General features: G+C 35.2%; 1 protein-coding gene across 1 annotated transcript in view; it reads left to right on the forward strand.

The window, feature by feature from the left end:
- LOC108482666 (CASP-like protein 5A2) overlaps window positions 1–15,078 on the forward strand; it is a 47,089-nt gene extending 32,011 nt beyond the window's left edge. Inside the window, 1 exon segment of the mRNA XM_017785789.1 lies at window positions 14,887–15,078. Within this exon segment, the coding sequence (XP_017641278.1) occupies window positions 14,887–15,078 (192 nt within the window).
- Window positions 15,079–16,936: the final 1,858 nt, after the last annotated feature.

Here is a 16,936-nt window from a genome sequence, read left to right on the forward strand (position 1 = left end):
CATAAAGAAAATATATATATATATAGCTAAATATAATATAATAATAACAATATATAAAAATAATAGTGATAGCAATATTACATATATAACATGATTAATATTTAAAGCTAAATTAAATAGCAAAATAATATGAAATCTAAGGTAAATACTGAAAAATAAATGAAAAAGAAGAGAGAGGAAGAGAGAGGGAGGGGAAGGGGAATCCGCCAGGGGGCTCAATGGTCGACAATGATCGGTCATTCATCATCGCGGCGTCCCACCATGAAAAATATAATTTTTTTATATTTGTTTTGTATATATATTTTATTATATTTTTATTATGATGTATATATATAGATTAACAGATTCAAAAAGGAAAAAAATAAAAATAAAAATAAAAATAAGAGTAAAATAATAAAGAAGATAAAATCACCTTTAGGTATTTTTTGAAGATAAATTCTTTGTATTGATCAAAATTCCCTCCTCCTCTTTTACATGATTTTTGAATGGCTTTTTATAGCCATCTTTTACATGATTTTCTATTATTTTTTTCTATTTTGTAGGTGGTGGTGGTAGACAATGGGAGGAAAAATGGGGCAAGTGGGAAAGTGGTTAGGTGGCTAGGTTTTTTTATCTCTTTTTTTGTTAGGTTTTTCTTTTTTCTTCTTTTTTTTTTTTGGGTTAGGTTTTTTTTGGGGTAGGTTTTTCTTTTTTTTTTTGGGTTAGGTTTTTTTGGGGGGGCTTAATGGGCTTTTGAATTGGGTTTAATGTTTAGGTTTTGTAATGGGTTTGGGTAGATGTAAATGGGTCATGAGTTAAGGGTTTTAGTGGGTTTAGAGGTTTGGTTGGGTTTTGATGAAATCGGGCCTGGGCAATTTGTGCTTCTACATTAGTTATAGAACTCTTATAACTAACTCTTACCGATCGAACAACCTACGAAATATTCGTGATTTAGAACTCCGGCAGCTTTGCATTCTAGAAGAGCCTAGCTTGAACCAATGCCCTCAAACGTTGGGACATTTAAATCCGGTTACTACCTCCTTTGACGGAACCAAACAGCAATCCTTACTTGGCCCGCCAATGTGTTCACGGAAAACCAATTAGACAATCGATCCTTTCGGAATTCCAACTGTACGTCTAGCCACACTAACTCAAACGGCATCCTTTTTGACTTGGTATTGACTTGACTTTGTGAGTTGACGAAGTCATACTCTTAATCCGGACAAACAATAAATATAAAAAATTAGGAGTTAAACAGCTCGGGTTCGTAACTCACGGGTTTTTGACAGGGTTAACACCGACTTAAAGCTGAAAGGGGTTTAGTGTGGCATAAATTTAATCATGCTTGAAGGTTGTGGATTGTGATTTGGCTTTGTGTGCAGGATGATGGAATTTTGGAAAGGAAAGGGGACTTGGAGAGCAATTGACCCAATTGTGGAAAAGAAACAAAAATTGGAGACAAAGCTACAAAATGCAACGTCAAATTGAAGAGAAAAGAAATGATATTCCAACTCCAAATTGAAAAAGGAAATACAAGAGAGAAAGTAATTCTATTCCAAGTAGAAGAAGGAATACAAATTAAAGGATGATTTTTCTAGGAAACTAAAAGCCCCTATTTATATACATAGGGTTACTAAAAATAGCCTATTCTAAATTAATAAAATAAAAATAAAAATAAATAATAAAACAAAATAAAACAAAATAATATCTTCTATTTTTAGATTTTTACAAAGTCAAAATTGATGTTAAATCCTTGGCCTTCCCATCTTTATGATTTGACCCTAACTTAACGATGTGTCTTTCAATTTGGCCCATTTTTGCTCATTTTTGACCAATTGCATCCCTAACAAGATTAAATAATAAAAAACACCAAGTAAGCAGGGATTAATTCAGAAATAAACCAAATTAAACACAAGAATTATGTAAACTAGTGTGTTTATCAGAAGTCTTCCTTATTGACTGACAACAAGTATTTTGTGCTGTTTATTGATGATTTTAGTAGATTTTGCTGGGTTTATTTTTTGAAGCAGAAGTCAGAAGTATCTGAGGTATTCAGCAAATTTAAAGCCTTAGTTGAGAATCAATCAGGTTACAAGATTAAAGCTTTAAGATCAGATAATGGTGCCGAGTATTTTTCTGAGAAGTTTAAGAAGTTGTGCGAGCAACCTGGAATTCATCATCAGCTAACAACAGTTTATACTCCTCAGCAAAATGGAGTATGTGAGAGGAAGAATCGAACAGTGCTTGATATGGCTAGATGCTTATTGTTTGAAAGTAAGCTGCCAAGCAAATTTTGGGCTGAGGCTGTCAATACCTCAATGTATCTGCTCAACAGGCTTCCTACTGTTGCTGTGAAGGAAAAGACTTCTTTTGAAGTTTGGAATGTAACACCCCTTACCCTCGTTCAACACCGAAACAGGGTACGAGGTATTACCAGAACATAACACATACCATTAAATAAAACCGAGACAGAAATATGGCATCCAATTAGATCATGAATCATTATAACATATGCCTTTAACAATATTAGCCAACTTCAATGGCTTTGTACAAAATAATCGGTCAAATACTGTAACCAATATTTTAAACCTAGGCAATTATAACACGTAACAAAATAACTAAGCTTACTATACATGCCATAATTCAAAATGTTTAGTTCAAATACTAAAAGTATTGATAGTGTGGGCGATCTTCAACGATCTCTAACTCCATGCTAGTGGACGACACTATAAGACAAAAGAGAGAAAAGAAAGTAAGCTTATAGCTTAGTAAGTAAGTATATAAATAATAAATAAGGAATCTAATATGTTTACAAAACAACTCAATTATATCTATTTTAATTTCACTATTTACTCCAATTTGATCAAGTTGTCCCTCCCAAGTCATGTTCATTTGAATAAATCATAACTCGAGTTCTGAAACTCAAATTCAAATCCGTAAAATTTTCTTGAAACTAAACTCATATAAATTCTTACTAATGTTTTTTCTAGAATTTTTGGTCCAGCCAATTAGTACAGTTTATTAGTTAAAGTTTCCCATGTTATACAGCTCGACTGGTCTGACCTCTATTCACTACGAATTTATTTTCTTCCTGTAAAAAAGTCAAATAGCCATGGAATTTGTTTCATTTAAAACTAGACTCAATAAGGAATCTAAGAATATAAACTATATTTCTTAATTATTTTTTAATGATTTTTCAAAGTCAGAACAGGGGATCACGTAGTCATTCTAAACAAGTCTCAAAAAAATATAAATATCTCAAAATATAGGATTCCTTTACTTGCTCTGCTTTTTTTTTACATGAAAATAGACTCATTAAGATTTAATTTCATATCTTATTCAGCCTCTAATTAAATTCCTACTATTTTTTGTGATTTTTCAAATTCATGTCACTGCGACTGTCCAAATAATTTTATTATCAATTTTGATCTTTCACACTTTAGTTGCATTCATTGCCTATCCTCAACAATTTTTCCAACTTCCAATCACATATCGAGCTTATTACTCATACGTTACACATGTATATACTTACACTTATCATTACAAGGTCATACATAATTTCATTTAGTCGATTTTCTCGTTGAACACTTCAGATCGAGTCCCCTATGCTTGGTGGTTTCAGTACGTAGTTCCACCCATCACATAGTTCGGCTCTCTTGTACACATGGTGAACATGAATACTTAGTACCACCCATGTGACCTAGCCACTTTATCTCGTAGCTCTCTTGTCTACATGGTGTCCTTCACTTGGAACCACACATATGACCTAGCTACATTTATCCCGTAGCTCTCTTGTCTACATTGTATACATCCCGTATCACCCATGTGACCTAGTTACCACATAGTATCTCGTAGCTCTCTTGTACAGATGACGTGCACTTAGCACCATACATGTGACCTAGCTACGTATCATCTGTATCTTTCGATTCCAAAGGTTTAACCAGGAAGTATTTCACTTTCTAAGACTTATTTCCATTCTTCCAATAGTCGATTATGATTCAAAATCAGCTACAATATATAAAATATGCTAAAATATAAAAATGTAAATAAATATAATGTATTATTTACATACAAACTTACCTCAGTGCAAAATATAGAAATTTTGCAATTTAGTCCAAAATCTTTTCCTTCTCCCGTTCGAGGTTGATTCCATGCCTTTCTTGATCTATAACAAAACATTTAGCTCATTTAACACTCATACTATCTATTTCAATACAAAAATCATATTATGGAAAAATTACGTTTTTGCCCCCTAACTTTTACAAAATTATGATTTTGTACCTAGGCTCGGAAATTTAATTTCAGACCTTATTCTTATGTTTTATGACATGCTGAACATTTTTCTCTTCTATGGAAACATCAAATTCTCACTCTAACATGTACTTATGATCATTAGGTATTTTTACCAATTATGCCGTTTTGCTCGTTTTCGCTAAAAATAGCTTAGAAAAGATCGTTCTCCTAACTTCAAACATTCATATTCTACCATAAAACATCAAAATACATGTATATAATTCATGGGTAAATTTTTAAACATAAACCCTAACTCAAAATAATGGTAGAAATAGGTAGACCGAGCTACGAGGATTTTAAAAATGTAAAGAACATTAAAAACGGGGCTTGAATGCACTTACTATTGAGCTTGAAAGCTTGGAAAAAAACCCTAGCTATGGTGAACATACAAGTTTCGGCCAAGGAAGAAGATGGGTGGACAAAATTTTGGCTTATTTTTCCTATTTTATTTCTTTTAATTACGAAATGACAAAAATACCCTTAAGGCCTTTCTTTAAAATTTTGTCCTATTCATGCCCATTTTTGTCCATATAAAGTATAATGGCCTAATTCCCATTTAAGGACCTTTACTTAAAACCCCCATTTCAATCAAGTACTTTATGAACTAGAACACACATTTTCCACCTATTTCAATTTAGTCCTAAACATCAAATTAAACACCCAATCATAAAATTTTCAACCTCAGATTCGTGGTTTCGAAACCATTGTTCCGTTTTGGCCCTAAATTGGGTTGTTACAACTCTCCCCCCTTTAGGGATTTTTGTCCCTGAAAATCTTACCGGTAAAGAGGTTTGGGTATTGTTTTCTCATGGCTTCCTCCGGTTCCCATGTAGCTTCTTCTACTCCATGTCTTTGCCATAACACTTTCACTAAAGTTATGCTTTTCTTTCTCAACTGTTTCACTTCTTGAGCCAAAATCTTAATCGGTTCCTCATCATAGGTCAAGTCCGATCGAATCTCAATTTCTGTTGGAGAAATCACATGTGAAGGATCAGAACGATAACATTATGAATTCTTTCTAACTCTACCGGTAAAGCCAACCGATATGCCACTAGTCCAATCCTTTCAATAATCTCATATGGCCCAATAAAACGCGGACTCAACTTGCCTTTTCAGCCAAATCTCAGAATCTTCTTCCATGGTGACACCTTCAAGAACACTTTATCACCCACTTGAAATTCAATCACTTTTCTTTTTAAATCTGCATATGACTTTTGTCGATCTGAAGCAGCTTTCAAGCAATCACGAATTACTTTTACTTTCTCTTCGGTTTCTTTAACTAAATCAACTCCGTGAATCTGTTTCTCACTAAGTTTGGTCTAATATAAAGGAGTCTGACACTTGCGACCATACAAGGCTTCAGATGGTGCCATCTCATATACTCGATCGAAAAGCTGTTATTGTATAAATTCAACCAAAAGTAGATATTTCTCCCAACTCCTTCAAATTCTAAAACACAAGATATCTAAGCATATCTTGAGTACCGGATTACTCTTTCGACCGACCATCTGCTTGTGGATGAAACGCACTAAAGTTCAATTTTGTACCCAAAGCTTCTTGTAACTTTTTCGAATCTCGAGGTAAACCTCGGATCTCTATCGATATTATAGACATAGGTACCCGTGCAACCTCACAATTTCAAGAATATATAATTCACTAATTTATCAAGTGAGTAATCAGTGCGTCATGCGGTATAAAGTGAGCCGAATTTGTTAACCTATCAACCACTACCCAGATAGCATCCTTTTTTTTAGGAGTCAAGGCAAACCGGTTACAAAATCCATGGTAATCCTATCCCATTTCCACTTAGGTACCATCACCGGTTGGAGTAATCCTGAAGGCACTTGATGCTCAGCTTTTACTTGTTGACAGATCAAACACTTGGTTACAAATTCAGAAATGTCCCTTTTTATGCCTGGCCACCAATATAACTTCTTTAAATCATTATACATTTTTGTGCTACTAGGGTGAACTGACACAAGCAGCCACTGTGCGCCTTATGTAATATTTTCTGAATTAATTCATCATTTTTTGGTACACATATCCTGTCTCGAAACATCAAACAGTCATCTGGTCCAACTTGAAAATCTGAGTCGTAACCCGATTCGCATCGAGTTCTCTTGGTTCACAACTCACTATCGTTCTTTTGAGCATCACAAATTAGACGGAGAAATAACGGTTTAGCCCTCATCTCTGCCAAGATTGACCCATCATCAGACAATGCTAACCTCGTATTCATGGCTCTCTAAGTAAAAAGAGATTTCCTGCTCAAGGCGTCAGCAACTACATTCGCTTTCCCCGGATGATAATCAATCACTAGCTCATAATCTTTCAATAATTCAAGCCATCTCCGCGGTCGCAGATTCAAATCCTTTTGATTCATCAAATACTTCAAACTTTTGTGATCAGTAAAAATTCGGCATTTTTCACCATACAAATAATGACGCCAGATTTTCAAGGCAAAAACAATAGCGGCCAATTCCAAATCATGTGTAGGATAGTTTTTCTCATGCGGTTTTAACTGTCTCGAGGCATAAGCTACCACTTTACCCTCTTGCATTAGCATATATCCAAGGCCTGTCAATGATGCATCACTATAAACTACAAACTCCTTCCCTGGCTCGGGCTGTACTAAAATCGGTGCTTCAGTCAATCGTGCTTTCAGCTTTTCAAAACTCTGCTGACATTTATCACTCCATTCAAACTTAACATTCTTTTGCAGCAACTTAGTCATAGGAGAGGCAATCATCGAAAATCCCTCGACAAAACGTCTATAATACCCGGCCAAGCCTAAAAAGCTTCTAACCTCGGATACATTCTTTGGCGGTTTTCATTCAACGATCGCGAAAATTTTGTTCGGATCCACCCGAATACCATCACCTGAGACTATATGTCCCAAAAATCCGACTTCACGAAGCCAAAACTCACATTTGCTAAACTTAGCAAACAATTTCTTTTCTCTCAAGATCTGCAATATGGTTCTCAAGTGTTCAACGTGCTCAGACTCATCCCGAGAATAGATTAGGATGTCATCTATGAACACTACCACAAACTTATCCAAATATGGTCGAAAGATTCGGTTCATCAAGTCCATGAATATAGCTGGAGCATTTGTTAAGCCGCATGGCATCACAAGGAACTCATAATGTCCATACCTTGTCATAAATGCGGTTTTCGACACATCTGACTCCTTAACTCTCAACTGGTAGTAACCGGACCTCAAATCGATCTTTGAAAACACTGTTGCCCCCTTCAACTGATCGAATAAATCGTCAATCCTTGGTAACGGGTACTTGTTCTTTATAGTCACCTTATTGAGCTGACGGTAATCAATGCAAAGCCTCATTGAGCCATCTTTCTTCTTTACGAACAATACAGGAGCACCCCAAGGAGAGAAACTCGGTCTCACAAATCCCTTGTCTGTTAACTCTTGCAACTGAGTCTTCAATTCTTTTAATCCAGTCAGAGCCATTCTATATAGAGCAATCGAGATTGGTACAGTCCCCGACAAAAATTCAATGGCAAACTCTATCTCTCTGTTCGGAGGCAACCTAGGCAATTCCTCTAGAAATACATCTGGAAATTCATAGACTATCGGCACTAATTCAAGCTTCAATTCAGACATCTCAGTATTCATTACGTAGGCAAGATAAGCTTCACACCCTTTCCTTGTGTATTTCTGTGCAGACATGTGCGAAATCACCATAGGCAATTTATTTGATTCATCTGTTTCAACCCATAGAATTTCACCATTTTCACATTTCAACTCTAGTGTTTTCTGTTTACAATTTACCTTGGCATCATACAATGTCAACCAGCCCATTCCCAAGATAACGTCAAACTCATCAAATGGTAACAACATCAGATTAGCCGAAAAACAGTGACCTTGAATCATTAATGGGCAATTCTTGCAAACCTTATCAACTAGCACATATTGCCCTAAGGGGTTCAACACTTTAATTGCAAACTCAGTAAACTCAATAGGCAACTTCTTATTAGATACTAAATTCACACAAATATAGGAATGAGTAGACCCAGGATTAATCAATGTAATAACAATAGTATCATAGAGAGAAAATGTACCAGTAATCACATCGAGAGATGATGTATCCTCTCGGGCACGTATGGTATAAGCACTAGCAGGCGCTCTAGCTTCTGATCTCGCCGTTGAATCTTTCATCACAGTTTTACTACTAGCTCCACTTCTAGTATTTCTCGGTGGTCTACCTCTGCTGGCGGTAGTACTCTGTCTAGCACTCTGAAATTTTTCTTCTTTAACTTTCTCCGAACAGTCTCTGATAAAATGCTCGCGAGAACCACACCTGAAACAAGCTCGCTCGTTTCCCCAACACTCACCAAAATTTTGCCTGCCATATTGCTGACATTGGAGTTTTCTAGACCGCACATTACCCACACTTGCCACTGAAGTAGCTTGAGCTTCAGACCTCGAATATGCCTTACCACGATCTTTGTGTGAATCCCCAGCTGAAACTGTCATTCGAGGGTTTGTCTCTTTGGACCTCTTTGATTAGGATTGAAATGACTTGCTTATCGGCCTCTTTCTGGCATCTCGGGCTTCAATAGTAGCTTTTCTTCTTTCTTTGTTCAATTCTTCGGCTTTAAGAGCTCGGTCAACCAATACTACAAATTCTTTCAGCTCCAGAATTCCCACAAGCACTTTAATGTCCTCATTAAGCCCATCCTCAAATCTTTTGCACATAATAGCCTCAGTGGACACACATTCCTGGGCATACTTGCTGACTCTAACAAATTCGCGTTCATACTCTGCCACAGACATCTTGCCCTGCTTCAATTCAAGGAACTCCTTCCGTTTTTGATCAATAAATCGCTGACTTATGTATTTCTTTCTAAATTCTTTCTTTTTGATCAAGAAATCCCAAGTAACCCTTTCTTTTGGCACCACTACTACCAAAGTCTTCCACCAATGGTAGGCCAAATCTCTCAAAAGTGACACAGCACACTTTAAGCATTCTTCGGGTGTAAATGAGAGCTCATCAAATACACGGATAGAATTTTCAAGCCAGAACTCTACTTTCTCGATATCATCATCGATCTTTGCTCTAAACTCTTCGACCCCTTGTTTTCAAATCTTGTCGACCGGAGGCTTGTTCATTCTTACCAAATCTATGCCTTGAGCAGCTACAGGAACCGTCTGAGGTATGGGAGGGGGTGGAGGAGGCTGAGCATTTGGGTTGCTTGAATAAACTCAGTATACACATTGTTCATCATTTGGAGAAAGGCATCCCGAGCCTCATCTCCTTGTCTCAATGTCTCAGGTCTACTTTCTACAGGCGCGGTCCCTTGTGCGGGAGTGGCGACATTAGCAAAGATCATCACCATAGCTTGCTTTAATCGGGATCCATTACTATATTAAAACAAAACACAGTTTAGAATCATCAGGAGTCACCACACTTTTACAATATATTTATGGCATGTATAGCTAGACTTTTACACACACTATATTAGTCCGAGAACCGACTAAACTATAACTCTGATACCACTAAATGTAACACCCCTTACCCGCGTTCAACACTGAAACAGGGTACGAGGTATTACCAGAACATAACACATACTATTAAATAAAATTGAGACAAAAATATGGCATCTAATTAGATCATGGATCTTTATAACATATGCCTTTAACAATATTAGCCAACTTTAATGGCTTTGTACAAAATATCGGTCAAATACTGTAACCAATATTTTAAACCTAGGCAATTATGACACGTAACAAAATAACTAAGCTTACTATACATGCCATAATTCAAAATGTTTAGTTCAAATACCAAAAGTATTGATAGTGTGGGCGATCTTCAACGATCTCTAACTCACATGCTAGTGGACGACACTATAAGACAAAGAGAGAAAAGAAAGTAAGCTTATAGCTTAATAAGTAAATATATAAATAATAAATAAGGAATCTAATATGTTTACAAAACAACTCAATTATATCTATTTTAATTTCACTATTTACTCCAATTTGATCAAGTTGTCCCTCTGCGTCATGTTCATTTGAATAAATCATAACTCGAGTTCTGAAACTCAAATTCAAATCTGTAAAATTTTCTTGAAACTACACTCATATAACTTTTTACTAATGTTTTTTTCTAGAATTTTTGGTCTAGCCAATTAGTATAGTTTATTAGTTAAAATTTCCCATGTTATATAGCTCGACTGGTCTGACCTCTATTCACTACGAATTTATTTTCTCCCTGTAAAAAAGTCAAATAGCCATGAAATTTATTTCATTTAAAACTATACTCAATAAGGAATCTAAGAATATAAAATATATTTCTTAATTATTTTTTTAATGATTTTTCAAAGTCAGAACAGGGGATCACGTAGTCATTCTGAACAAGTCTCAAAAAAATATAAATATCTCAAAATATAGGATTCCTTTACTTGCTATGTTTTTTTACATGAAAATAGACTCATTAAAGTTTAATTTCATATCTTATTCAGCCTTTAATTAAATTCCTACTATATTTTGTGATTTTTCAAATTCACATCACTGCAACTGTCCAAACAGTTTTATTATCAATTTTGATCTTTCACACTTTAGTTGCATTCATTGCTTATCCTCAACAATTTTTCCAACTTCCAATCACATATCGAGCTTATTACTCATACGTTACACATGTATATACTTACACTTATCATTACAAGGTCGTACATAATTTCATTTAGTCGATTTTCCCGTTGAACACTTCAGATCGAGTCCCCGATGCTTGGTAGTTTCAGCACGTAGTTCCACCCATCACATAGTTCGGCTCTCTTGTACACATAGTGAACATGAATACTTAGTACCACCCATGTGACCTAGCCACTTTATCTCGTAGCTCTCTTGTCTACATGGTATCCTTCACTTGGAACCACACATGCGACCTAGCAACATTTATCCCGTAGCTCTCTTGTCTACATGGTATACATCCCGTATCACCCATGTGACCTAGCTACCACATAGTATCTCGTAGCTCTCTTGTACACATGACATGAACTTAGCACCATACAAGTTACCTAGCTACATATCATCTGTATCTTTCGATTCCGAAGGTTCAACCAGGAAGTATTTCACTTTCTAAGACTTATTTTCATTCTTCCAATAGTCGATTATGATTCAAAATTAGCTACAATATATAAAATATGCTGAAATATAAAAGCATAAATAAAGATAATGTATTATTTACATACAAACTTACCTTGGTGCAAAATATAGAAAATTTACAATTTAGTCCAAAATCTTTTCCTTCCCCCGTTCGAGGTTGATTCCATGCCTTTCTTGATCTATAACAAAACATTTAGCTCATTTAACACCCATACTATCTATTTCAATCCAAAAATCATATTATGGAAAAATTATGTTTTTGCGCCCTAACTTTTACAAAATTATGATTTTGTCCCTAGGCTCGGAAATTTAATTTCAGACCTTATTCTTATGTTCTATGACATGCTGAACATTTTTCTCTTCTATGGAAACATCAAATTCTCACTCTAACATGTACTTATGATCATTAGGTATTTTTACCGATTATGCCGTTTTGCTCGTTTTCGCTAAAAATCGCTTAGAAAAGATCGTTCTCCTAACTTCAAACATTCATATTCTACCATAAAACATCAAAATACATGCATATCATTCATGGGTAAATTTTTAAACATAAACCCTAACTCGAAATAATGGTAGAAATAGGTAGACCGAGCTACGAGGATTTCAAAAATGTAAAGAACATTAAAAACGAGGCTTGAATGCACTTACTATTGAGCTTGAAAGCTTGGAAAAAACCCTAGCTATGGTGAACATACAAGTTTCGGCCAAGGAAGAAGATGGATGGACAAAATTTTGGCTTATTTTTCCTATTTATTTCTTTTAATTACCAAATGACAAAAATACCCTTAAGGCCTTAAAATTTTGTCCTATTCATGCCCATTTTTGTCCATATAAAGTATAATGGTCTAATTTCCATTTAAGGACCTCTACTTAAAACCCCCATTTCAATCAAGTACTTTATGAACTAGAACACACATTTTCCACCTATTTTAATTTAGTCCTAAACATCAAATTAAACACCCAATCATAAAATTTTCAACCTCGAATTCGTGGTTTCAAAACCACTGTTCCATTTTGGCCCTAAATCGGGCTGTTACATGGCATGATCTCAAACCAACTATGTCACACCTTAAGGTGTTTAGTTGTATGTGCTATACTCTCATTCCAGTTGAGAAGAGAGCCAAACTTGACAAAAGATCTGTTCTTAGAATCTTTTTTGGTTACAGTAGCATCAATAAGGGCTACAGAGTATTTGATCCCTCAACAAAGAAGATTTTGGCGAGTAGGGATGTGAGGTTTGATGAAGAAAAAGTCTGAAGTTGGAGTGATGCATATGCAATTTTGGATGAAAAAGATCAAATAGGCAGCAGTTTGGAACCAGTTAAAGAAGGGCCAACTGATGAAGACTTTGATGAAGAACCTGTGAGAGGCACCAAAACTATTGCTGACATCTACCAAAGTTGTGATGTTGCAATAGTTGAGCCTTCAAACTTTGAGGAAGTTGTCAAGAACAAGAGTTGGAAGAAGGCTATGGAAGCTGAATTAGATATAATCCATAAGAATGACACTTGGGAATTGTTTGACAGACCATATTAGAAGAAATTCATAGGTGTCAAGTGGGTGTTTAGAGCCAAGTACAATGCTGATGGCTCATTGAACAAGCACAAGGCAAGGCTTATGGTGAAAGGCTATAGCCAGCAATATGTCATTGATTTCATGGAGACATTTGCTCTAGTAGCGAGGTTAGACACAATTAAGCTTCTGTTTGCCTTGGCTGTACAGAAACAATAGAGAATTCACCAGCTTGATGTCAAGTCAGCATTCTTAAATGGCTTCTTCAAGGAAGAAATTTTTATTGAACAACCAGAAGGGTTCAAGGTTTATGGTGAAGAGGACAAAGTCTACAAGCTAAAAAAGGCCCTGTATGGTCTGAAGCAAGCACCAAGGGCATGGTATGACAGGGTTGATGCATACCTGTCTAGGTTCAGTTTTGAGAAAAGTGTTAGTGAACCTACACTTTATGTGAAGAAGTCAGAAAATGAAACTCTTCTGATTGTCTCACTTTATGCGGATGACTTACTTGTAACTGGAAGCAAGAGAGAGCTGATCAATGAGTTCAAAGTGCAAATGCAAGAAGTTTTTGAAATGACAGATTTGAGAGTTATGACATACTTCCTTGGAATGGAAGTGAATCAATCTGATCAAGGCATTTTCATTAGCCAACATGCCTTTGCTTTGAAGATTTTTAACAGATTTTGTATGGAAAACTGCAAAACAGTCAGCACACCAGTGGCTCAAGGAGAGAAATTTACCAGTAATGGGAATCAAGAAAGGGTTAATGAGAAGGAATATCGAAGATTGGTAGGTTGTTTGCTTTACTTAACAGCTACTAGGCCTGATATTATGTATGTTGTTAGTTTGTTGTCCAAATTTATGCATTGTTGTGATGTTGTGTATTTTAAAGTAGCAAGGAGAGTTCTCAGATATGTGAAGGGAACTTTGAATTATGGAGTGAATTTTGAGAAGGCAAAAGAGCTCAAATTAATAGGGTATTCAGATAGTGATTGGGTAGGGTCCATTGATGACATGAAAAGCACATTTGGATACTTTTTTACTCTTGGCTCAGGGGTTTTCTGTTGGAGCTCAAAGAAACAAACTGTTGCTCAATCTACAGCTGAAGCAGAGTACAATACAGCTGCTGCAGCTGTTAATCAAGTCATTTGGCTGAGAAAGTTGCTGTGTGATTTGAATGAAGAGCAGATTCAAGCTACTGAGATTAGGGTTGATAATCAGTCAGCAGTTGCCATAGCTAAGAATGCAGTTTTTCATGGCAAAACAAAACATTTTAAGATCAAATTTCATTTTGTTCGAGAGGCTGAACAATTAGGGGAAGTAAATCTGGTTCATTGCAGCTCAGAAAACCAGTTTGCTGATATTTTAACTAAGTCTCTCGGTGCTACACGTTTTGATGCTTTAAGAAGAAAGATTGGTGTTTGTTGCATACAGCCCAAAGAGGAGTGTTAAACTTTGGCCTGCAATGCAACATCAGATCAGCATTGAAGCTAAACCAGTGGAGCAACAGCATCCTGTTTATTTTTTTCATTTGTAACTTTCTTAGTTACTTTGTAATGTGATTTAAAGTTAGTGGGATCTGTTGAAGATTTGAATGTGATGTAATAGCTAGTATATCAACTTCTTTTTGTGTGTAATTTTAGCTTAACTTAAGTCATGTATTAGTGGTAGCAGTTAGACATTAGGTAACTATCATATTTTATTGTATCAACATATATACTTTTGCTGGATGAAATGGAAAGTAAAAGAATTTCATTTCTTCTTCAAATTTTTATTTTGATTCTATTTTGTGGTCGTTTTCTCTTTGCAAGTCTCAAGTCTTTGAAGCTCAAGCTTCTTTCATACTTTATTCAGGTTTATTACTTTGTTGCTCTATTTCCAGACAGAGCTTCATACTTCATCCGGATTACTTGGTTCTATTTTTCTTCCTGTGTAAAAAAACCTCAACATTGACATTATGTTCTTCTACTTTGCAGATCACATCCACTCTCACATTTGCTGCAGCTTGTGCTTCTACCGGCATTACCGTTCTCATCGACAACAATCTTGATAATTGTGTCCAACACCATTGCACTCAGTTCAAAATCTCCACTATAATGGCCTTCGTTTGCTGGTTTACTGCATTACCTTTGTTTCTCTTGAACTTTTGGTTACTTGTATCTCGATAGAAAGGAACACTAGAAATTTGAAGTAGAAAAGAGGTAAACGGGGCTGTTTCTAAAATACCGTATGAATCATTTTGTTATGCCATTCTAAAATGCCGTATGAATTGTTTTGTTATGCCAAATATCTTTCCCTTGTAGCATTGTCCATTGCCTCGAAGTTTTATTTTCGAGTTTGTATAGGCATTATGAATAGCAGTTGCTTGAATTTAAGCTGTTGGAGGTGGAATGATTGGATCACATTGATGTAAACATGTATATTTTTTCAAGTACTTGGTCGTCTGTTTGTGGGTCAATTTTATGTAAATATTGAGCTTCTCCTTATTTTTAGATTAATTGCACTAGATGTCCTCAAACTATGGACCTAATTTTAAAGTGGTCCCTAAAATTCAAAGCCTTTCAATTGAATCTTCAAGCAAAAATTTCGTTCCAAATTTAGTTATTAAGTTTGGTGTTAAATATTTTTAAGCACATTCAATTGGAATATTTTGAAAACTAAGGATCAATTTAAAGTTTGACAAATGATTTTGAGGATGTATGTGGAATCAACCCTTTTTTAATTAATGCTTGTCAATTGCCTGATTCCCCCAACCCAATGAACCCAAATATTTTTATAATTTTTTTTAATTTGAAAACTATAACCAAATTTAAAAATATTGGAATTGGGGTAGTCGAACCAATCGAATAATCCCATCCTTGAAACTCTTCATCAAGAATCAAGAAAACGAAGAATCTTCGGTTTCGATACAAGATTTATTGTTTGTTGATCGTAATATGTCATTGCCTGATTAATGTGAACAGGTTGATGTAATCGCTTTATGCTATTTTTTTTATAGAAATTTTTTTATCCAAATTTAAAATGATCCTTAAAATGTCAACCCAAGAGAAAAAATGAAAAATGTTATGATTAAAAGTTTTGTTATGGTGTGTTTTTAAGATTAATAAAATTATTATAAAATATAAAATATAATAACAATATTTATAGCTAACAACCTTTTAATTTAACGACAAACATTTAGATTATGACATGAAAGCTCGGTTCAATCCTTAACAACCCTTTTTTCTCGATTATAAAAAATAACCATATTTATAATTTTCAAGTCCATTCCATTAATTAAGAATATTATTATGTGAATACAACCATTATTAATGAATACCGGGATACCCGTGAGTATTCCCACTAACTCTAGTTTGTAAGCTCCTCGGCTTACCGGCTTCAGAACTGTGAAAGGGCCAATATATCTTTAAAGAGCCAACGATAAGTCAAAATGAAAAAAACTACTAAGGTGTTTGAGATGTATATTGCTCATTACATTTACTCGTCTCAACTATCCAGTTTGCATCACTACTTTACCTCTAGAGTTTGATGTACAACTCACCTCTCGCATAAGTGATAGCTTCATATATAGCTCAACAAACTTCATATCGATTTTCTACCCCACTAGCATTTCTGAATGGCCTTCATATACTAAGTTAATGTTCCTCTCATACAAAACATCCTCAGCTAGCTGGACTACTGATAATACCTTGATCCCAACCTTTATGTCTAGATTTATCGGCATAACTGTTCGTGATATCAAATCATCAAAGATATGAATGTAACTGGAAAAAGGAAAGGGACACGCCATAATCCTGTCAAGGAAGTTAAAGACAAGAACAAAATAATAGTCATCTAAATATATTACCTCAAAATTTTCTTTGCCTTGTCACTCACTGATTTGTAGCTTGACTCCTCGTGCTACTCCCACAGTAAAGACCTTTTCGAGTTCTACTGTCTTGATCTTTTTATTTAATTTTCTAACCAATGAACCAAGTTTTCCTGCAACTTTCTCTGATATGAGCTAGCATGATGCTCCCGTATTAA

The sequence above is a fragment of the Gossypium arboreum genome, chromosome 1 (assembly GCF_025698485.1).
Source record: "Gossypium arboreum isolate Shixiya-1 chromosome 1, ASM2569848v2, whole genome shotgun sequence".
NCBI classification, from domain to species: Eukaryota; Viridiplantae; Streptophyta; class Magnoliopsida; order Malvales; family Malvaceae; genus Gossypium; species Gossypium arboreum.